Raw genomic sequence first — 22318 nt, forward strand, 5'->3', positions numbered from 1 at the left:
CTTCTTGTCCTGTCACTACATGCCCTTGTAAGGAAGGGTGCAAGTCTTAGGCTAAATGTAGCTTTAGCTTTGCCCCCATAGATTCTAACATCGTAGGAAAAATTTGTTTTTAAAAATAAAAACATGCAACCAACAAAACAAACAAACAAAAAAATCCCCCAAACTCAGCTATCCAGAACTGTGCTTCATGCACAGCTTTGGGAGGAGGGATGAGCACCCACAGAGCACAGCGTTAGACTTCAGGTTTCTGCCCGTGCTGTTTGTGTGGCTGCCTCTCTGCACCGTCACTGCCGGCCTTGCTGCTTTGGCTTATAGACTGAATAATAAATATCTTTATTTTTAAATACAATAAATAATAAATAAAGATGTCGCTTTGTGTCACGCAGCTGCTTTCGGTGCAAACCAGCGGTATTGTACCAATTAGCCAACGTCTGCGCGTGACATCCAAGGTGTGGTGGGCCCTTGTCCCCGCCGCCCGTGCCTTCTCCCTGCGTCCCTGCGGAGCGGGGAGCAGAGCCGGGGCGCTCCATGGCCACCCCGCCGCCCGGCACGCCCCGCCCGGTGCCACCGCCCGCCCCGCTCCATGACCGCCCGGCCGCCCGGCACGCAAGTTCTCGTCAGAGAGTGGTGCGAGCTCGGAGGGGTGTTTCGTGATTTTTTTTTTTTTTTTTTTTCTCTCCTTGAAAACAGAAATGACAGGATGCCCGGCAGCCCCTCCCCGCCCCTCCTTCCCACCCTCCCGTGGCGAGCCCATAAATCCGTGCGGGGCGGGCGCGCACCAAGTCTCGGGCGTGGGCGGGTGCGGCGCCGCCTCCTCGCGGGTTCCGTTAGGTGGGGAAGGGTGGCCGTTCGCCCGCAGACGTTGTCCGGGAGCCGCCGACCATGGATGACAAAAAGGTGGGATGGGGAGCGCGGGTTCCTTCTCGTCCTCTTTCCCCTCGCCGCTCGGGTACCCGGGCGCTTCGGCGGAGGGCCGGGGAGCGGGGATGCTGTCGCGACCGGCGGGCGGCCGGGGTTGGTTGTCGGCTCGGTGGCCGCCGCCGCCGGGTGTCTGTTGGTCCCAGTGAAGATGGATGCGGCGGTGGTGCCGGCAGGACCGCTGCTTGGCCCCTTCGGAGGGTGGCTCGGAATAAACCCCCATCTGCGGGAGGGGAGACGGGGCGCGGGGGCGGGCACAGTTTGGAACGGGTTGTTGTAGGTCGCAAGATCGATTTGGTTTCATGCGCGTGGCCTGATGATGCACATGATGCTGTCCGGGTTTTAGGGTATTGATCACGAGGTTTGTTTTGCTGGCAGCGCCGCACTCGGTTTGTCTCAGGGTTTAGGATGCTAGAAGGGGGGTTGTTATTAAAGGCATTTTGTTTGGTGGTGGCATGATGTATAAAGGCATTTTTAAATTTCAGGAAGGCGGCGAAGTGTATCTTTCCCTTCTTTCTCCTATGGAGAACAGGGGACATTTGTCGATATCGTAGTTCATCTGCAGCTGAGAGTGAGGTGTGTAGCAGTGGCGTGAGCTCATGATGTGCGTGTTTGAATGTACCAAGAGAGACAGCAAATTCCCAGCGGAACCCGGAGCGGGATGCCGGGGGATTATAGTTAGACGGGAACAGCAGGATCGGGGAAGGACGAGGCCTTGCATCGCCATATTGATGGGAGATGGGGGCAGTGCGAGAGGATGAGGCAGAGAAAAGGGGAGAGCCCGGTCAAGGTCGCTTAGAGAGGCTGCTCCCGCTGGGCTCAACAAGTTGTACAGCTCTGGAGTTCCACTCGGTGACGGAGGGGAGCTGGTGAGGAGCATCTCCTGGATAACGAATGCTACTGATGCCTGTGGTCGGAGGGAGGGGGGGTGGTGTGAATTCCTTGCTGGTGTACAGACCTCAGCCTTGAGCCTTTAGATAGAGTGGGTGGAGCTGTGCTATTTCTGAGCTCCCTGTTTGCCTTTTGGGGAGTGAGGCAGTTGCAACAGTAACAAATGATCCATACACTAGATCACGGCCTGGCTCATTGGAGGGTATGGGTCATGCCACGTGATGGCTAGGTGGTAGGAGGCTGGGTAGGAGACAAATAGCAGGCAACAGCCAGGAGAAGGAAGTATGAAGGAGGGCAGAACAACTTATAGCTTATGTATGTGCCATGTAGGTGAGGGGTACCCACAAAGCAAGGTACCGGAAGCAAAAGGCCAGCTGTGGTCATCGCAAGCCATGACAAAGCAGAGTCCTGGGGGAAAGGTGCTCTCGAGTTGAAGATGTGGAGAGCTGGGTTTTTTTGTTCGCAGTTTAACTATACCTACTGACTAAAGATGACCTAGCCTGGGGTCTTAAAAGTGCTTAAATATTGTAATGCCTTTTTACAGTATCCTCCAGATGCTTTGAAAGAGCTGTGTCCTTGTGGTTCTGTGCCAAATTTTCTCGAGATAAAGATGAGGGGAGAAGTCACAGGGTGCCATGGAGAATGCCTAGACTGCCTAGGGTGTGTTCAGGTGTGAATGCTACCTCGGTGAACATCTGCACCTTGTCCCCTCTGTCTCCATTACTGACCTCGGCAGGAAGAGAACTCAAGCTTGAGACATTTACATGATGTAGGTGGAGGAAGCCATGCCCGAGAGTAATTTCCTCAGTTTCTGTTTACTGGGGCCGAACTGGTAGGCGTCTTAGGGTTGTGCAGGCCAGAAGGACATACATGCTTGGCTTGAAAGATTGCTGAAGGTGGTATGAGCACTGGAAGAAGGCTATTATCAAAAACTGGGCGGTTCTGTGAGCAGCTACTGGAGCTGGGCTAGAAAGTGAGCGACTGAAAGAGATGTGATAGTAGGCCCCACCAAGTACTTATCTCTACTCTGCCAGTAGAAGTACAATAATTGGAAAGTCTTGGAAAAGGGACTGTTAATATTTTTGGAAAAGCTTCCAATCCCTCCTGAGATGGAAACACGATCTTTCCAAATTGTGCCAACTCAAGCACTGTTGGCCTAAGCGCCAGCTCCTGAGTCACCTGCTCCCCCACACCTCCCTCACTCGGAGCTGGCTTAAATGCCACAAGCTTCAAAACCGAATAAAATGTCAGATGTTTTTCACTGACACGTTTCTCAGTATATGAGACTTCTGAGGGTTGGACCTTCCAGCTTTCTCCATGGCTCTGAGGGCTCAGCAGTTTTTGTTTTAATTTAACAGAGATTGACATATACTGAAATTCCAGGGAGTGTGCTTCATTTAAAATATCAACTATTGCCACAGCTTCAAGAAAAATAAACGGGAAGGTTGGCAGTAACTGTTGCCATCTCTGAGGGAGGCTGCTGTGCCAGGTGCCCTGGGGCAGGGTTGGGAAGCTCTAGCCTGGGAAAAACAAGCCTGTTGCTGAAGAGTGCGTGTTGTAACTATTACGAGTGACTGCCAGTGTAGCTCATGGGCAGATCTGAGACTCAGTTTATGGGAACTTGTCAGCTGGCACAGGAAAGTTAGACCCTTCTTTCATGACACGCCAGAGATCAGCAAAAGCTTCTGTAAAGCAGATCAACCCAAAATAACAGCTACTAATGCAGCCAGTGTATTCATTACTAATGAGCTGAGAATAGTTGTTAAAGGTCGGGAGATAATAAAGGGGAGGCCCTGACAAGGCCTCCCACTTGTAGTCACAGAACTTTTTCCTTCTGTACAGTTGCATTTCCCTTTCCAGGGAGGGAGATCTAGGGGATGCTACTGGTAGGTACCTACCTTTGCCGGATGAAAGGCCTTTCCTGGCCCTTGGTGCACTTGCATATGGCACCTATGAGGTGCAGCTGCTGTTCATGCTGAAGAGAAACTCAAGTTGGTTAGAAAGTCAAATTAACTAAATGTTTCCTCTCTCCACAGAAAGTCACAGCACCCCTTATCTATGCTGTTTGCATTGCTGCCATTGGCTCTCTTCAGTTTGGGTACAACACTGGTGTCATCAATGCACCTGAGAAGGTGAGAGCAAGAATGGGCTGGGGAGATGGTATGAGTGAGGGGCTGATGGGAAAACAGAGGTATACAAAGGAGAGGGACTGTCATCCAAGCTTATAATTTGGTTCTGGTTTGTGAAGTCAATAAGACATTTAAAGTCCCCTTTCAAATACAACAATGGACAAGAAGGGCAAACTTTTGGGGAGGAGAAAGAGCACACAGAGAGGTTAATTCTCCTAATTAGGAATGGGGGGCAGGGGGGCAGGAGGCTCCATTTACCATATGTAGTATGTGGAGGAATGCGAGCAACTTCAATTTTGAGTCAGAATAAACCAGCCATGGCAGAAGGAATGTAGCAAGCAGTGTGCAGAAAACAGTGGAGGGTTGGTAAGGATTATAGTTGCCCTAGTTTAGTTTATTTCAGGTTTCTTTATTTTACTTGTTTATTCATTCCTTGTGTTAAGTATAGATTCAGTGCTTGCAAAAGGGTTGTGACTTGGGCACTCTGACCGAATCATCTCATGACTGTAGCCTGAGAAAGGAGAGATGAAGAAAATGAGAGATGTGGTTTTCATGTAACTTTAAGATGGTTCCTCTCTCAAGAACTGAGTCACCAATACCACATCCACCCTGTCTCCGGGAAGAGATGTCACATCACCAACGGGATGGGGGATGGGGGTTGGTCCTCCCTAGCTAATGTCCTGCTGCCATCTGCTGGGGACAGACACTCTGTCCCCCCTAGCCCATGCAAAATTTCCCTCATTATCTGGGGGAATGCCTTTGAAATCAGCGTCATGGCCTTGTTGAGTTGTTTTACATAATGCTGCTTTTCAGCCTTACTTCAGTGAAGCCTTGTGTCTCTTTTAACAATGTCCATACCAGAAAGCCCCTCCCTGCTTCCAGTGTTTTGGTATTGCCAGAAATGTCCCCTTCCATTCTCTGTTCACGCTTTCTTGTTCCCTTTCACTCCCAACTGTCTCACACCTCCTCCCAAGAACCACCAGTGACTCACCTAATCTAAAATACTCAGAAGATAAGCCTGTTTTCCCTAATAAACACTGCTGTCTTGTGTGTACCCCACCTGCCCACCCTCACCCCCCAATTCAGTGAAGCAATCTCTCCCTCATGCTATTTCCTCTTTCTGCACCCTCATCTTCCCCTTGTATGACTTGTTACTGCCTGCTGATTTTTTTTTTTTTTGAGTGGGGGAGTCTATTGTTTTCATGGCAGCAAGAAAGACAGTAGTCTCCCCTCTCCCCAGTGCAAAATACCTCCTTCTGGATTGTAACTCTGTCTCCACCTGATCTCTTGCAGATTATCCGGACGTTCTTCAACAAAACCCTGTCAGATAGGAGTGGGAGGGCTGTCTCCCAAGAGCTCCTCACCTCCCTGTGGTCCCTTTCTGTGGCCATCTTCTCAGTAGGAGGTATGATCGGCTCCTTCTCAGTCAGCGTGTTTGTCAACAGATTTGGCAGGTAAGTTGGGATGAGGGATACAATCTGTTAGGGTATTTTTCCCTTCTGCAATGCAGTTTTGGGAGGAAGAGAGCAGAGGTGAGCGTAAGGGAGGAGGAGATGTCTGGGGATGAAGCGAGAATGTGGGCAGCAAAAAGAAAGGAAGGGTTTCAGGTCAAGGCAGGAGCTGAATGGGTATTATTCTGTTCCCACCACTGAGACAGGAGATCATGGTCAGGTTTATCCTCCTCCCAGTGATTTTCCTGTTGGCGGTTTAAGCTCAGTCTTAACATCTTTTCCTGGGCAGGAGGAACTCCATGCTACTGGTGAATGTCTTGGCCTTTGCTGGTGGCCTTCTCATGGCCTTCTCTAAGGCGGCAAAGGCAGTGGAGATGCTGATTATTGGCCGCTTCATTATTGGCGTCTTCTGTGGTCTCTGCACCGGCTTTGTGCCCATGTACATCAGTGAGGTCTCACCCACCAGTGTCCGTGGAGCTTTTGGCACCCTCAACCAGCTGGGCATTGTTGTGGGCATCCTGGTGGCTCAGGTAGGCTTGGCACAACCTGCTCATACCCGTGGGGGAGGGAAAGGAGGGCTGGGGGAGGGTGAGGAGGGTTGTACTTGCCATCAGGTGCAGTATATGGTCCTGTAATACTGGCGTGGGAGTGAGGAACTGAAGTGTTTAAATCACTCTGCTTTCTCTCTAATTCTTGGTGTAGATATTTGGCCTGGAGGGAATCATGGGGACTGAAGCACTTTGGCCACTGCTTCTGGGGTTCACAGTCCTCCCAGCAATCCTGCAGTGTGTGGGTCTTCTTTTCTGCCCTGAGAGCCCCCGTTTCCTATTGATCAACAAGATGGAAGAAGAGAAAGCACAAGCAGGTAAGAACTCATCTCGAAGGGGCAGGGCAGTGTTCTGGCTCCCAGCCTACACTGAGCTTGAGTGGGAGGCCAGGTCTGACTCTGGAGCCTGTGGTGGATTAGGGTGTGACTCCTGGAGGGCATCAGGCCTGGTGTACCCTCCCATCCTTTAGGTTGCACCAATGCCAGAAAGCATGAGAAACCTGGCATCCCAACAGAGGCTCCAGGTGGGATTAAGACTTGAGGAGTGGCACCTGGCCTGGTGGGAAGTAGCAGGATGAGCTGCTGCCACTCCTCCTGAAAGGCAGGAAATAGGATGACATTTAACAAGGAGCTTGGAGGTCTGAGATCAACTCTGGCAAGAGCATGAACAGAATTTGAGATCAAATATAAGCTTGGAGATCAATCAACATGACTAGGGCCTGTGCCTGATTTCCATGTTGATCACAACACCCGGACCTGGGTTGAAAAGATGAGCAAGGCTGCATGTAGAGGCTTGGTCTTTCCCGTGTAACAGGCCCAAACACCAGCTGGCAGGTGTTCCACTCTTCCTGCTGTGCCCTTCCTGAAATAGCAGGGCAGGATACAGACACGCACCCATGGCCGGTAGGTCTGAGTATTATGCCTGACATTTTTTGATTCCTCCCTCCAGTTCTCCAGAAGCTCCGTGGTACACAAGATGTGTCTCAAGACATCCAGGAGATGAAAGAAGAAAGTGCTAAAATGTCCCAAGAAAAAAAAGCCACTGTGCCAGAGCTCTTCCGTTCTCCAAACTATCGTCAAGCCATTATCATTGCCATCATGCTGCAGCTCTCCCAACAGCTCTCAGGCATCAATGCTGTGAGTTATCTTCCTGTCCCATCTGCTGGGCCTCCCTTATCTGTGGCTAAACTTGCACTTGCCACTGATGCAGAGAGAACTGTACCTCCAAAAACCTTTTTGTGCCTTAACTGGAGGTCACTGTTGTATGATATGGCAAAGATGGCTGAGATGGAAGGTGGATATTGTATTGGCTTTCACTTTTCCCACGCACACTATGGCAAGACACTGCAGCCTTGCACCAAGTGAATGAACCGTGACTGGAACTGTGGAGTGCTGCTTAGAAACTCCCTGTTGGGATGTGCAAGCCAATTAGGCAGAGAATGAGGGACATGCTCTCAAACATGGGATCATGACTGTGTCCAACTTTTGCTTCTCTTCCCAGGTATTCTATTATTCAACTGGGATTTTTGAAAGAGCTGGTATCAAACAGCCTGTGTATGCCACCATTGGAGCTGGCGTGGTGAACACGGTCTTCACTGTTGTGTCGGTGAGTGGAAGACCTGGGCCTCTTTAAGAGATGTGACTAAAGACAAGTAGCCAGTGGCTGTGGCAAAGCATTGAGCTAAACAATGACCTGTAGGAGCAAAGAAAAGAATTAATCGAAGGCATTTGTGGGAGGAGAGGTGGGCAGAAAGAGGTATTGTTTTCCTAGGTGAAAAGAAAGGTGAAAAAGGAGTGCATGGGGGAAAAGTGATGAGAGAAAGCAGCAGCAAGAACCAGAGTGGAAAAACTTGTGCTGAGGATGGAGTAGTCTGGTGACTTGAACTGAGATCACCACTGTCACTGAGGGCTATAGGCAGATGAGAAAAGAGGTGCAGGACACACTGAGCAAGGGAGCCTGTCATACTTTTGCTACCAAAGTAATGGATTTTTCTTCTAACCTTTTTCCAGCTCTTCCTGGTGGAGCGTGCAGGGCGCAGGACCCTCCATTTAGTTGGTTTGGCTGGCATGGCTGTGTGTGCTGCTGTTATGACTATTGCTTTAGCTCTGAAGGTGAGTAAACAGTGTTCTTATTCATGGTGACCCCAGCAGGGGACCTATAAGACTTTACATCTGCAGTGCTGTCCTGTAGGGCAGGTAGAGCTGGGGCTATACATGAACGTGCAGTAGGGAGCGTGATTTTCTAACTCTGGAAACTGCTACAGTGTTCACAGTGCAGCTGAGAAAGTTGTGACACTGGAGTTGGCATTGTGCTGTACCATGTTTGCCTCAAACTGCAGCTGATTGTATTTTGTTCCCTTGCAGGACATTTTGGAATGGATCAAATATATCAGCATTGTTGCCACTTTTGGCTTTGTGGCTCTTTTTGAGATTGGCCCTGGCCCTATCCCGTGGTTCATTGTGGCAGAACTCTTCAGCCAGGGCCCACGGCCTGCAGCCATGGCAGTGGCTGGGTGTTCCAATTGGACCTCCAATTTCTTGGTGGGAATGCTCTTCCCCTATGCAGAGGTAAGTCCTGGTTTATAAAGCACTGTGAGAGCACTGCAGCATTGGAATAGGTGTCCAGAAAGGCTGTAGAATCTCCATCCATGGAGACTTCCAGCGCATGACTGTATGACCTTTAATAACCTGACCTCTCCTGGAAGCTGTCACTGCTTTGAGCAGGAGGTCCCTGAGTCAGTCTTAGGATTGTTACTGAAGTGCCATTGCTCACCTTATATTCTGGTGTCTCAACTGCTTGAAGCTTGTAAATAGTTGAAAGAGCCATCTCTGTTAGCACATCAAGGCTTTCCCTTTAAAAACCTTAATTTTGGTCACCCCTAGGAACATTGAAGTCTTTCAGAAACCCACAGGAACCTGATTTAATTTTAAAAAACATCGATGAGAAGAAGGGCATTGTTGGAGAAACGTGTTGGAATTTTGACCTGTCAATGGCAAATGACCTTGCATTTAGATTTATTTTCAAATCAAAACCTCTTGCTTTTGTCCTCCTTGCAGAAACTGTGTGGCTCCTATGTCTTCCTCATCTTCCTCGTTTTCCTGGTCATCTTCTTTGTCTTCACATTCTTCAAAGTGCCGGAGACCAAGGGGAGGACTTTTGAAGACATCTCCAGGGGCTTTGAAGGACGAGCAGCATCCAACCCTACATCCCCTTTAGAGAAGAACCCCATGGTGGAGCTGAACAGCATACGACCTAACAAAGAAGTTGCCTAAGATTTGTGAAACACCCATTCTTCAACTCTCACATGCCTAAAGAGTCATTAAAGGAATGAGAAAAGAAAACCATGAGAACTGGGACATTTTTCCCCTCCTCAATTGCTGCTATTTTCTTCTTTTCACCCACATGCTTGCCCATTGTGCCAGGCTTACCAGCATTAATCGAATCTGATATGGGTAGTCTGCCATACTGGAAAGCACCTGGCACTTGCAAAAATAATCTCATCTTTCCTGTCAAACACCAGGAGAACAGAGAAGAGCTGGCAATGTTTTTTGCTTTCCTCACATCAAATTGCCATTTGGGGTTGACATACTTATGCACACAGTGACCATTATGTATTTGAATTACTATTTTTGTAGTGAGTTAAAGTGACCCGCTAAACAAGTCCCCAGCCCTTTGAGTCTATCTTGTGTGCGTGTGTACAGTGTTACACTGGAATTTAGCAAGCCTACCAAAAAGCCAGGTTGCTTTTTCCTATCCAGTGTGCACTTTTTTTAGCCTCAGGTAAAAGGGGACCAAGTCACATGCATATTTTTCCTGCTCTTTTATTTTTTTTTTTGTATAGACAAACTGAAAGCATACTTTTACTTCAGTTTATTTATTTGTATGTCACTTTGTAAATATTTATTTTTTTAATGGTGTACAAAAATGTACAGATAAAGAAATTGAGGAAGTTTAAGAGAAATAGCTATTCTAACAAAAGATGCTGTAGACTTGAGGCGCAATAAGGACTGTAAAGGAGGAATGTGGTACTAAAAAAGAGATCATTTTGGGTGGTATGTACAACAGAGCCAATTATGCACATTACCTTTAAGTTATTTGTGCCCTCTGGAAAGAAATTCAAGGAATTGTGTACTTGTGAGAAGAGGTATGTTTCTCCGCCAAAATCTCTGTTATTAGGGATTTTTTGGTGGCTATTTTAAATAACTGTTCCCAAGTGTTCATTAGGAAGTGATATTGGAGCTTACAATGAGTGTTGTTAGATTATATTTTCAGACATGGTTTTAAGCATTCTATGGATGATTGAGGGTGGTGATTGCTAACCAGAAAGTAACTTTTCCTGCCTTCTCTTGATTTTCTTTTTGGCTTTTCTGTTGTATTCTAAGAGGTCATAAAGTCTGAAAGTTGCAGATCGTTACTTAAAGGCGTGCGAGGACAAAAATTATTTTTCAAAGCTATATTTTTCTTAGCAGTTGTTCCTATAAATATTACAGAGGCATGTAGCATGACCCTTCTGGACACAGGCATGGTCAGTTATGGTACATGTAAGTTCATAAAAGTAGACATGCAGGACTAGAGAACAGAGGTACTGGAAGTTGCTAGTTTAGCAGTATGAAAGGTCTGTAGTGCTCAGTCCCCTGCTTGGTTGCAGGCCTAATGTTTTTGCCCCATGTATCCTCTCCGGAATATCTGCATGATGATGTGGTGCTCAGCAGCGTGCTGTGTAGGTGTGTACAGCTCTATAATAGTGCCTCTGTTAAAAGGGATGTGGCAGACAGTAATTGTACATCAGAAAACGTTGGTATCCCCACTTGTCATACTGCTGGGCAGCTGAGAGTGTGTGTGCATGCACTCTGGCTAGCACAGTTCAGTTCAGGTAGGCAAAAAGTAGCACGTAGGTTATATTTGCAGTCAAGGGGTGGGAGCTTTGCTTCAGTGACTGCACTGCTCTGTCAAGAGACTCCAGGCCTGTGCCTGTCCAGGCCTGCACAAGCTGTCTAAAGGTAGCACAGAGGTAGGTCCAATTTAAACTCCTGCTCTAAGATGAAGTCTGCATCTAGTCTGCAGTTTTGGACTTGATCAAACTCGGGTCTACCTGCTGGAATTCATTACTGGATTTGCTGGAAGAGAGGCAAACTCACGGAGTCCAAGTTGGGTAAAAGGAGGAAAGGCTCAGAAAGGTAGGAAGGACAGCAAGACTTTTGTAGCATAGATAGCCCAAGCTTTCTTACCAACATAGTGCTTCAGAACAGGTTAGAGAAGTTCCCATTGATGTATATTCTGGGGGGTCTGTCTGACGTTTTCAGTAACTAGTGATGATGTTTCTGTCTTCCCTAATATGATACAGTTGCAGAGATCAGTTAAATTTGCTGCTGTGAATTAATTTGAAATACCCCAGCTTTGCACAATGCAGTTGTATTACATCCAATTTTACCTAGCTTTTTATCAGGCTTACATGCCAGATATTTATTCTCAGAAGTGTTATATAAGACTTCTTTCCCAACTTTGACATTTTGACTCAGTTACACAGATTTCTTTGCCCTTCCTTTGACCCTCCATCACGTCCAGACATGATATTTCTATATGGAGTATCTGTATGTCAGGAAATTACCCCTATGGCTGTGCATAAGAGCATTCCATACTTTGCATCAGATGTGTGTTGGCTTGGACCGAAATGTGTAGGCCTTTCTCACATGGTATCTCTTCGTTATTTTCTTTTTCTGTAACAGCATTGTGAATATTTTGGATGGATTTTATATGCTTATTAATGTGGTTGTTTCCTGGTTTTGAAATAAAAAATATTAAATAAGTGTCTGATTTGGATTTTGCTTTTACCTTGTAGGTCTTCTGTTTCTTATTCCTTTATCACAGCCTGGGACTATACCCTGAAATGTCACCCTGCAACCTTTTTGGCTAGCTCAGCACTCTTTGCTGTTTTAGTCTAGTGGAAATGGTAATTCCTCTCAGCCTCCATGCAAATCACCTTTAATTCCCTTACTGTTACTCCTTAGGAGTTTTTAAACTAAAAAGGTGTGCATCTCTGCTTCCTGTTTACCCAAATCCTTTTGTTTGCCTACAAATACTTTCCCAGTGTTTCTCAGTAACAGGGAGAGGGATGTTGTTGGAGGTTATGAATCCAGTCCAGAGATAAAGTACCTGAGATTTCTGCCCCTGCGCTCTTCTTGCTGTGGTCCTCAACTTCTGTGCTAGGAGGGTGAAGAAGGGGCCCCTTTTCCTGTAGCTGATGCTTTGCTCCCTCTGTCTGGCAAGTGACCTTTATGTCCTCCTGACATCATGTCCATGTGCATTCAGTACTGAGTGTCTGAAAGGAGCAGTGTTGTGAAGAGAAAACCCCACTGCCCAACAGAGCAAGCCAGTTCCCAAAAGCTGATCCTACAGCTCAGGGACTGGGGTATTCCGTGGCCCACTATTGGGTCTGGACTGCTCTCACCCATAGCTCTCTTGCCTAGGGAGTACTGGGCATCCACCTATTCTCAGGTTCTCCTTTTCCTGCCCTACAGCTATCTAACAAGTCCAAAAAGTCAATGCTTGTGTTTTTGGCAGAAACTATAGGAACAGTTCATCAAAAAAATGTGGAAATAAAATATCCTTTAGAGGAGGAGGATGGACTGAAGTTAGAGGAAGGAAAAGATGACAGAACCCAGAGTACCCTAGAGCAGGATTCTGGCTAATATAGCTCCAGAGCCAGCAGGCTGCAATGAGGAAACAGTAGGGAATAATGTAAAGTCTGAAAAAGCTCAGCAGAGATCCAGTATAGACTTTCTGAAGCCTGACGTTACTGGCTGCTGCATGCTCCTGGCCTGTGTTTTGCTAAGTTTGGTATGCAACCAGCCTTGGAGCTGGGGAGTGCTCTGGGCTAATCTGTCTAGGATTGTTTTTCAATTCTAGCTGAGCTAAAAAAATAAAGCCCAGCCATCCAAACTCATAAGCATATCTAGCTCGAACTTAACTCTTAATATTTCGGTTTTCTTTGTCAAAATAGGAAGCAAAGAGCAAATTCACTTGGGGCCAAAGCACGTGATTCACTGAGCTCTAAATTAATGTTTTGTGTAGTTTTCGTGATAAATGAGGCTTTGTTTTAGATCTGGTTATTTTTGAAAATTGTAAGGAAGCTTCAAAAGGAAAACCTGTTTGCACTTAAATGGTTTGAATGTGTGAAAATGGGTTGTTTTCAGTTGAAACTGTTCATCACATCCAAGTGAGCATGTAGGCAGTTCTTGTGGCCTCCACAATCCCCCACAGAAATGAGTCACTGGAGAACCCTTCAAAGAGTGAAACTACTGCTGAGTTGACAAGAGAAGGCCCCCAAAGGTCACAAGTGACATCAGCCATGTCAAACGTTTCAGTGCTGTTTTACAGGCTAGAGCGTGATAGAGTGTCACAGCATCACTGACAATATTTGTCACTTTTTGCTTGTGCTATTTGTGATGAACATATTTGTGTACCAGGCAAAAATAGCAATTTATTTCTGTGAGAAGAAATGTGTGGGGAGAAAAAAAAAAAAGAACAAAACCCACATTTTATTGGAGGTAGATTTCACTGATGCATGCCCAGTGCACAAATCTTTATATTTGATTTTGTGCTCTAAAAAGAGCACATTTGAGTTCCAGACATTTCAGGAGCTGGGGCTGCTTCTCCCTTGGGAGCATATCTGGATGAGAGCCCAAGCAGAACTGCAGTCTTACCTCCAAGCAAAGCTGCTAAGCCTTTCTTTGAGGGCTACTCCAAGAAGGAACATTTGCTAGTGTGGTGGGGGACTGTGCCATCATAGGTTTCATTTGAGAGGAAGGAAGGTGTGGACACACTGCTAATGCCATTATGATGGGCTGTGATGGAGCAGCAGCAGGAGGTGACTCAGTACAATGTTTTCTCATGCTGTACACATCATGAGAAAGATCCTGACAGCAGGTAAATCAAACACACAGTTTGCTGTGCAGAAAACTTACATGTCCTTGGCTTTTTTTCAGGCTTTCTATAGACAGGACCGTGGACGCAGTTCTAATGTTTTCTGCACTTTTAGAAGGATTCTTTGAAGACATGAGAGATGCTTACTGGAAAACCTGGGGTACATGTCTGTGGTCTGTCACTTACGCTTTAGCCTGGCTCTGTCCTTACACTGTGAGTTACCAGACAAAAGGCAGTTATCTTCATAGCATGCTGCTGTGAAAGACATCACTCAGCCTGTCTTAGACGAGGAAAGAAAATCGTATTGTTTCCTAAAATATCTATCGCTAAGGCAATTTAATAGGTGTTACTTGAAAGTATGCCATTTCTAGTGGAGACAGACTGTGTAACTTCTAAAATAATTCACTTGCTGTGATAAATCTTGTTTCTATGCTATATCTCACTAAATTACAGTGTTTACAAGAATTGTCTCTTCCTTTTCCATAAGACACAGCTTTAGCATGCCTGATAGACACATGACCGACCTGCTAAGTCTGTTTTCTGCTTGTGTTGCACAACTGTTTTCTGTTTAGCAAATGGGCACATGGATTTATGTAAGGCAGTCACATTGGTGCACCAGTCACTGTGACATGCAATGTGGGACCATTGCAGATCATGTACTGAACCAGTAACTGGTCACCCATATAGTGATCAACCTGATCAAACAGCACCCGATCTTTCATCTCTGGTCTCTGTTTCATCCTGTTTTTTAGTCTTCTCCATCATGAACAAATTTGCCTTCCATCAACAAATGTGCATCTCCATCACAAACAAACTCAGATGTTTATTGCTTCCTTTATATTCCTGTCACCAACTGCTATTGTCTGCCATATTATCTTGGTTTTAACTTTTTACATTAAATTCTTTGGAGTCTGGACTAGCTTTATTGCCCCTTTGCTTTGCTTATTTCTTTCAGAGTGCTCTCTCTGGTATGGATCAAAGCTCACAATGACAGTCTTAACCTCATAAGTCTTCTTTGAGCCTAGGGTGTGATGCAAGTCTATGACCTAAAGAGTCCTCAAGGTTTAGGACAGAACAACCAGAATAATTTTCCACTGAGGAAGGCAAAAGGACCCAGAACCAGGAGAGGATGAAGGCTGGCATCAGTGGTGAAGGTGTGGAGGGACATGGACACAGCAGTGTAACAGCAGACATTGATATGTATGGAAGAGCCCATAGGTGTCTGAATATAGAAGAGAAACAGTGAAGACTATGAGGATGTAGTGAAGCAATCAGTAAAAAGAGAATGGTGGGTTGCTGATCTCTGAGGACAGAATCATAGAATGGTTTGGGTTGGAAGGGACCTTAAAGACCACCTAGATCCAACTCCCCTGCTATGGGCAGGGACAACTTCCACTAGACCAAGTTGCTCAGAGCCCCATCCAACTTGGCCTTAAACACTTCCAGTCGTGGGGCAGCCACAACTTCTCTGAACAACCTGTGCCAGTGCCTCACCACCGTCACAGTAAAGAATTTCTTCCATACATCTAACCTAAATTTCCCCTCTTTCAGTCTGAAGCAATTCTCCATTGTCCTATCGCTACAGTTCCAGATGAAAGGTCCCTCTCCATCCTCACTGTATCCCTTCAGATACTGGAAGGCTGCTATGAGGTCTCCACTCAACCTTCTCTTCTCTGAAGGAGGAATGTGATGCAAGCTAAAAAATCCCCAAGATCTGGAAGGAAGATGAGGCATTCATAAGTGTGAAAAGGTGGAACAGGGCTGAGAGAGAAAAATGTAAATTTTGACAGAAGCAGGTGAGAAACTGAGGAAAAGAAAGACTGAAAACAATGTGTGGTAGAAAGGCAACAGGCACAGCACCAAGGTATGGGCCCTTGAGATGCATGCAAAATAAAATGAAGCCCAGTAGTACTCCAGTAGCTTATGACTCATAGGCAAGGGGTCATCAGTTCTTCAGGGAAAGAGAAACAGAGGTGTCACCTCCACTGTGCATGTCCACGAGTATCTTTGCAGCTGAAACAAATAGCTGTGTCCGTCACAGTGTTCCTTGCAGTAGGACCTCACCTCTCGGTCCACAAAGACTGAGTTCTGTTTGCTTGAAAGACGGCACTAAAAATGCCTCTCAAGGGCCACAGGCAGGGAAAACTGATGGGCATGCAAGATACAGCTGGCTCAGCTGGACTAAACTTATCAGAGTGGCATATCAGAAGCAGCCTTACCATAAACACAAAGCAGAGGCACCTTCCTACCTGTGTTAGGTAATGTAAGACAAGGTTCTGACAAACAGAGCCAGACAAGGCCAATGTCAGCCAAGCCCAGTGTGGACAGACACCACCACTGCACTGAAACCTGCAGGGGCTTGTCCAGCTCAGGAAAACCACCAGTGCAGAAGTGTTGAGAGAAGTACTTTCCAGCTTCCTCATTTCATGCCAGAGACAAAACTTCAGGAGAGTGAGGGAGCAGCATCACACCGCCTTTATGCTCTGCCTTTTTTCTCGTTCTGATGCAAGAGTATCATTCACAGTGATCATACATCGCTGAGAGGTAATGGGGTGTGTTGTAATGCTCTGGTCGCACACACAAAACAAAAAATTAAAACCATCATATTGGTGTAAATCCGTGGTGTTTCCAAACACATCATTTAGAGCAATTTTTTTCTGTAAGCAAGTCTGATATCTTTTTCTAAATGTAATTGAAACCAAGCCAAATCAAAACATCCCCCCCCCCCCGAAAATACAAACAAAACAAAACAAAATCCCAAATAACAACCAAAACCTCCAAACAAAATAAGGAAAACAAAGGGGGGAAAAAGAGAAATAAAGACAAACATTTTTCCTTGTGAATGGAAAGTCCAGTTCCTGACTAGCTATGTGTGTGAGGACAGAGCAGCCAAAGCATGGACATCAGGGCTGGCTAGAAATTAAGCTTTAGCACAGATTTACTGCACAGTGTTGGCTCTTGAGAAGATAGGTTTAGCTTTTTTCCTTGACTGGGACTTAACTTTTTGTGAACTAAACTGAACTAAGAGAATACATTTTGTTCTGCTGAAGTCAGGGTCAGGAAAATTTAGCGACACTTTAGAAATACAGACTGAGAAAATCTAAAGCTCATAGGAAGCCTTAAAGGTGTGAATTCTGTTGAGAGGGTTGGTAGGAAGGGAAAGGTGGGACCCATGCCTGGAAATGCTGACAGCTCTTGGGAGCTAGAAGCAGCCACTGCAACTTGAACTGGGGCAGGAGAGCAGGCTGGACACACCTCAGTTCACTGGCAGCCTTCTCTGGACTGGAGGCCCAAAAGGACACAGCAATGGTCCCAAATGCACTCACTTGGCATCAGATATGCAGTCATAAGGTGTGTTTGCTTGTGCAGTGCCCCGACACAGAGACTGCAGAGGCATAGCCCAGCTCATCATTTCCTTATCTTCCCTGATGTGGAAGGGCAAGGTGATGAAAGAGGGGCACAAAGGAAAGGGGTTGTAATCTCCCTGGTACTAGTGCCAAGGACTGCAGGACATGCCAGGTGAATGGAAGATCTGGGAGCCAAAGGGGTTGTACTGTTCTGTCCCCATGCTCTCTGAACCGGGTGCTTCCAGGAAGGTTTTTGGAGCACAGCCATGAAAACCATGTTTGAAGTGGCTTCCCACCAACACTGCAAAACCCATTTGAGACTCATATTAATGAGTCCAGTCTTTCTTCTGAGATAAAAGAAGTATCTGATGTGTGGTTTGTGGGTGCGAACACTTTGGTTGCACAGATACAGTTTGCTTGCTCAAGGTAGGGCGTTAAAAAAGCAGTTGGGATAGGAGATGTTTCTGTGTTTAAACCAGACTTCCTATTGCTCCCATTTTTAAAAAGAATATAATCTGAAATGATGCTCCACTCTCTGCCCCCTTGATTCACATTGAAATCATGACAGATGGATACGAAACCCTCAGAAATGTTTTTATCTCTTTTCTTACAGAATTCCAGAGTCTGAGAAGTGATGATATCCTCTTGGAGGAGATAAATGAGACAACAGAAGAATCAATCAGACAGACACAAAGACCAGCTGCATGTAGCCCATTAGCGTCTTTCCCAACCTCAATGCCAACACTGTATTCTCAGAGCTCAATGCTGTAAGTATCTATGTTGTTATCACTAATGTCATGAGCAGAGAGGAAGCAGTGTCTCAGGGAGTGAGGCAGGACTGAACACAAGTGCTTAGCAGCTAGGTCTGTGCTTGTTGTGAAGAAAAGTGGTGTCCCTGGAATAGAAGCTTAAGAGGGACAGGTGGTGAGTTTTATGAGTGAATTGTGGGAAGCTCTCAACACCAGAGAAGACTTTCTCATGACTCTACTCTGTCTCCTTCTCTCTATTTGCCTATTAAAATCAATTATTCCTCCAAAATAATCCTGCTGCCTGGGGCTTTCTGTTCTGCCTCGATCACCCTAGAAGTGAGAGCCATAGGCTTCCTTCTCTCTATCTTTCCTGTCTGTACCTTTTATGTGAGCTCCTCATTCTCAGTGGACTGAGACAGAAATCTGAATGTGGGGCTTCTTTGCAGTAAGGAAACAACAATGCCTCGTTCTTTGAAGCACCCTGTCACATGGGGCAGAAAATGGACCAGTAGCTACTGTGGGGTCTCATCTCCAGCCATTCCAGATCCATATTAACCTGCAGATATTTGCATGCTGCGCTTTGTCATTCTACCTCACAGTGTCTGACCCACCTCTTCCAGTATCGCTCTAAGCCTGTTCCACACCCCAGTGCACAGAAAAATGCTAGTCAACCTGTATGGCCTGCTCTCTTAGTTTCTGCCTTCTGCACTGAAGCATCCTCTTGGCTGTCCCAGCATGGCCATCATTGTACCAGAACAGACTCGTGGGCCCAGCAGCTTCTGCTTAGATACATGCACTCTTGGACTTTTCTTAAGGAATAGCCCACGACCATTAAGCATGAACTGAAGATAGCATGAAGACTTTCTTCCTCACCCTGTCTCCCTAGTTAGGAATTCTCCATTGACATATCTTCCGGCTTCATGGAGATGCCAAATATTTCATGGGCAAATTACATGCTCAAGAAAAACAACATTTAGGGGATGTATATCAACAGAACATCAGAAGCATGTAGTGGCAATAGATGTGGGGTGCTTCTTCTGTTTCCAGATATTTCTCCTTAAAGGGTTAGGAGAAATCTGCTAATATTTGGTCAGTTGATTATGGCTTTGTGTAGTCCATCTAGCTTTACCTTTGCCTCCAGGTCAATGTTCAGTGCTACAGAATATTTTATTGAACAATCAGTTGGTATAGGTGCAACACTTACTCGTTCTGATGTATTTTACCTTGTGTGAGAGTGTGAAGAGGTTGCTCAAGGCACTCTCACATTGCCAAGACACCAACCTGCAGTTAGGAGGAGCTAATCTACTGATGATGTCATTCACACTCCCTGTGATATTTTACATCTTCCCAATTCCCAGTATGCTGAGTAGTGGTTTGCTGCCATACCTCCCCCTCCTTCCAAAGGAGTGTGCTGTGCCTACAGGGTAACTCTTGTCAAAGTATATTACATCAACCTCTCTCCCCTAATACAAACAGCCAGTGCTGTCATTTTAAAAGGCAGTCAGTTTGCCCTTGGTAAACCAGTATCAACCTTTCCCGAATACATTTTGTCCTTGGCACATTTGGCACTGGGTGCCAAGAGGACATAGCACTGAGGTAAGAATAGCTGGTCTGGGGCTCACCAAGTCATCTTGATTGCTTTCTGTACAGTTGAGGGCAATGTTAACCTTTTTCCAGTTGTCAGGGAAGACAGATGAAAGACTCTGATCTTATAATCACACCAGGCAGCTTTGAATATGTCCTAGCACCCTTGAAGTGTATTCTATGCAATCTCATGCACTGTAATAAATTCAGCCTCTCTAAGTAGTATCAAGTCTGCTGCTGCCCTACACGTGGCTATCCCTCAATTTTCCAAACCATTATGATATGTCTGGAAATCTGGGAGCAGGCTTTGCTTCTTACAGACTATTGCAAGAAAGGCTTTGAGTACTTCAGCCTCATCTAAGGCCGAGGTATCCATCACTAGTTTGTCCACCCATTCCTCAGCAGAAGACCTGGATTTTCCCTGGACTGGCTACTAGGATAGTTACAGAATCCCCTTCATCACCCACCCTATCCCATGCAACTTTTTGCTCCAGCTGGGCTCTGAGAGACCTTTCTGATTTTGTCCTTCAGTACCCAAGCAGTGCTTCCATCCTCTTTCTTCTTAGCCAATCTTTTTTTCTACCACATGTATATCTGCTTTTTGCACTTGAATTCATTGTGAAACTCCTTCCATAGCCAGGATAGGTTTCATACAAAACTACCAGACCCCCTGCACAACAAAATAGTTTAAAGATGCTGTCTTTCACTCAGGGCAAATAGTTGCTATTACTGTGTCACTGTCTTTTTACAACTCTCCAGTGCTGCAAATCAGTGGAAGAGTGACTGATGGCACAACTGGAACTGTGGATTTCTGGGACACAAACAGTTACCTACCTTTCTTCCCTGGTGTTGTTTGAATGTGAACAAAAAGGAGGCTGTCCACACAGAAGGACAACACATTCTCAAAGCCCAAAGCCCGGCAGCACTCTCCTCTGTCTCAGAGCAGCCAGCATGGAGCTGGTTGAATTGAAACTGAATATGATGTTTAGGGAACAGAGTAAGAGGAAACCAAGGAAGGATAGAGTGGAGTAAAGCACTGAGAGATTATGCAGCAGAGGGCCCAGCAGAGTGATTCCAGAATGGAGTCCTGGAGCTGGCAGGAAGCGGTGAACTAGCCAGAAGGATTATCTTATACCCAGAACATGTCACTTGCTGGCAATGTGTCTAGCAGCTAAAGCAAGAGACAGGAGAGAGCTGTGTGTAATAAGGAGAGGGAAGAAGTATGCAGTGACGAGTGGTCAGAACCACTTCCTCTCTGAAGGCAAAAGACCTTTTATAGGAGAATCCTTGAAAGTCAGGGTGGGTATGAGTGGAGCTGAACAAAGTGAGGTGGAGTGGCCACCAGGTAGTTTTAGCTAGCTATTAGGTGTCTTGGTGTGAGACTCCACTTTTTAGTGATGGGATCATGACTACATGGTGGATTGGGAGCAGACAGCTAGGAGGCAGAGGATGTAAATAAACTCTAACCTATATCCACCAAGAATGTGCAGCTCAGCACTTGCTGTCACCCAGCAGCCTTTGTCTTTTTGTCACCATGCTCCCTCCAAAGCAGTTCTTTCATGTCCATCCAACAGTGCTCTGTGTGTACAGAGATGGCTGCCAAGCACGCTGAGATGGTGGGAATGAAAAAAAATGCTAACAACTCTGGAGTAAGTGGTATACTGAGGGCTAATCTTGTTTCAGCAGCTAGAAACAGGACTTGGTGTACTCCAGGCCTCTTTATCCTGTGGATAAAGCAGAGCTTGAGAGCAATTGATGAGAAGAGTGGAAAAACATCAGTGAGCTTGCAAATATATTGGATATGCAGGCGCAGTGTTAAGCCTGCTGGTCAAAACAGACAGCAATGCTACAAGACACAGCACTTGTTTGGAGCATCTATGCACTTGTTCTGACAGGTCAGAGATGAGAGGTAGGAGAATACAGGAAAAAGGAGGAGGATGGCACAGATAAGGAGAGGAGGGGTGTCTGGGTATTTTGGGTGCAGCAAGAAGCTGTGCCAGTGTGCATTGTCTTCTCCAGGCTTTTGACCTGAGCAACCCTGTTGGAAGAAGGGACAATCAGGGTGAAAGTTTAGCAAACAGAACAAGGTAGATGACTTAGGTCTTATCATGGGGTGGTGCCTGTCATGCAGAGTTCGAACTGGAACTGCTGGCCTTGCCGTGTGGTTGCGCAAGAAGCTCGGCAGCTCCTGGCAGCAAAGCTGGCAGTGCCATCTCCTGGGCAGAGCAGGGGCTTTGAACAGAGAAGGTTGCATGTCATTCTCCTGCTGACCGGCTGAGTGATCTTGAGCAAAACGCTGCCCCTCCTCTCCTTGCACCTGGATATTTTCATGGGCAAAGTGATGGCCCAAGGGAAGTTGGTGAGTAAAATTCATGCTCATCGAAGTGAGATCTTGACACTGTCAAATAAAAGTGCAGAGCTATGCCTGGTTGCTGGTGGAGAGGAAGAAGGGCAAATGTTGCCTGAGTATTCCACATGTTTCTTAACGGAGTTTCTGTACCCAGGGCTGACATATTTCTTGTCTGTGGTTCTCTTAACTGGAATTTCTAAAGGACCCGTCCTGGTGCTATCTCCAGCTATAATATAGCAGATTTTCAGTCATGTAGTGGCATCCTTTTGCCAGAGAAATTTTACTGATTTGGTAAATTCAGCACTGTCAAGTTGTAACAGCCACCATCAATAAGGGAGCTGGGTGTGGTGGGAGATGGCAGATGGGCTTTGAAAGTGTTCACTAAGCACACCATAGCTATATTTTCAGTAGGTTATGAAAGCAACACC

General features: G+C 46.2%; 1 protein-coding gene across 2 annotated transcripts; it reads left to right on the top strand.

Annotated features, from left to right (window-relative positions):
• The first annotated feature begins 517 nt into the window (after window positions 1–517).
• LOC113989420 (solute carrier family 2, facilitated glucose transporter member 3) lies at window positions 518–9284 on the top strand. Of its 2 annotated transcripts, none has more exons than XM_039380016.1 (10): window positions 518–627; window positions 3846–3941; window positions 5232–5392; window positions 5679–5919; window positions 6092–6254; window positions 6886–7073; window positions 7438–7542; window positions 7947–8048; window positions 8301–8504; window positions 8994–9284. In XM_039380016.1, exons 1-10 carry the CDS (start codon window positions 529–531, stop codon window positions 9207–9209), a joined length of 1575 nt encoding a protein of 524 aa, XP_039235950.1. In that variant the 5' UTR covers window positions 518–528; the 3' UTR covers window positions 9210–9284. The 2 variants fall into 2 exon arrangements, with proteins under 2 accessions (XP_039235950.1, XP_027579755.1); XM_027723954.2 differs by lacking the exon at window positions 518–627 and adding an exon at window positions 795–897.
• Window positions 9285–22318: the final 13034 nt, after the last annotated feature.

Source organism: Pipra filicauda, unplaced genomic scaffold, assembly GCF_003945595.2.
Source record: "Pipra filicauda isolate LSUMZ 115617 unplaced genomic scaffold, ASM394559v2 scaffold183_size1465899_pilon, whole genome shotgun sequence".
NCBI classification, from domain to species: domain Eukaryota; kingdom Metazoa; phylum Chordata; class Aves; order Passeriformes; family Pipridae; genus Pipra; species Pipra filicauda.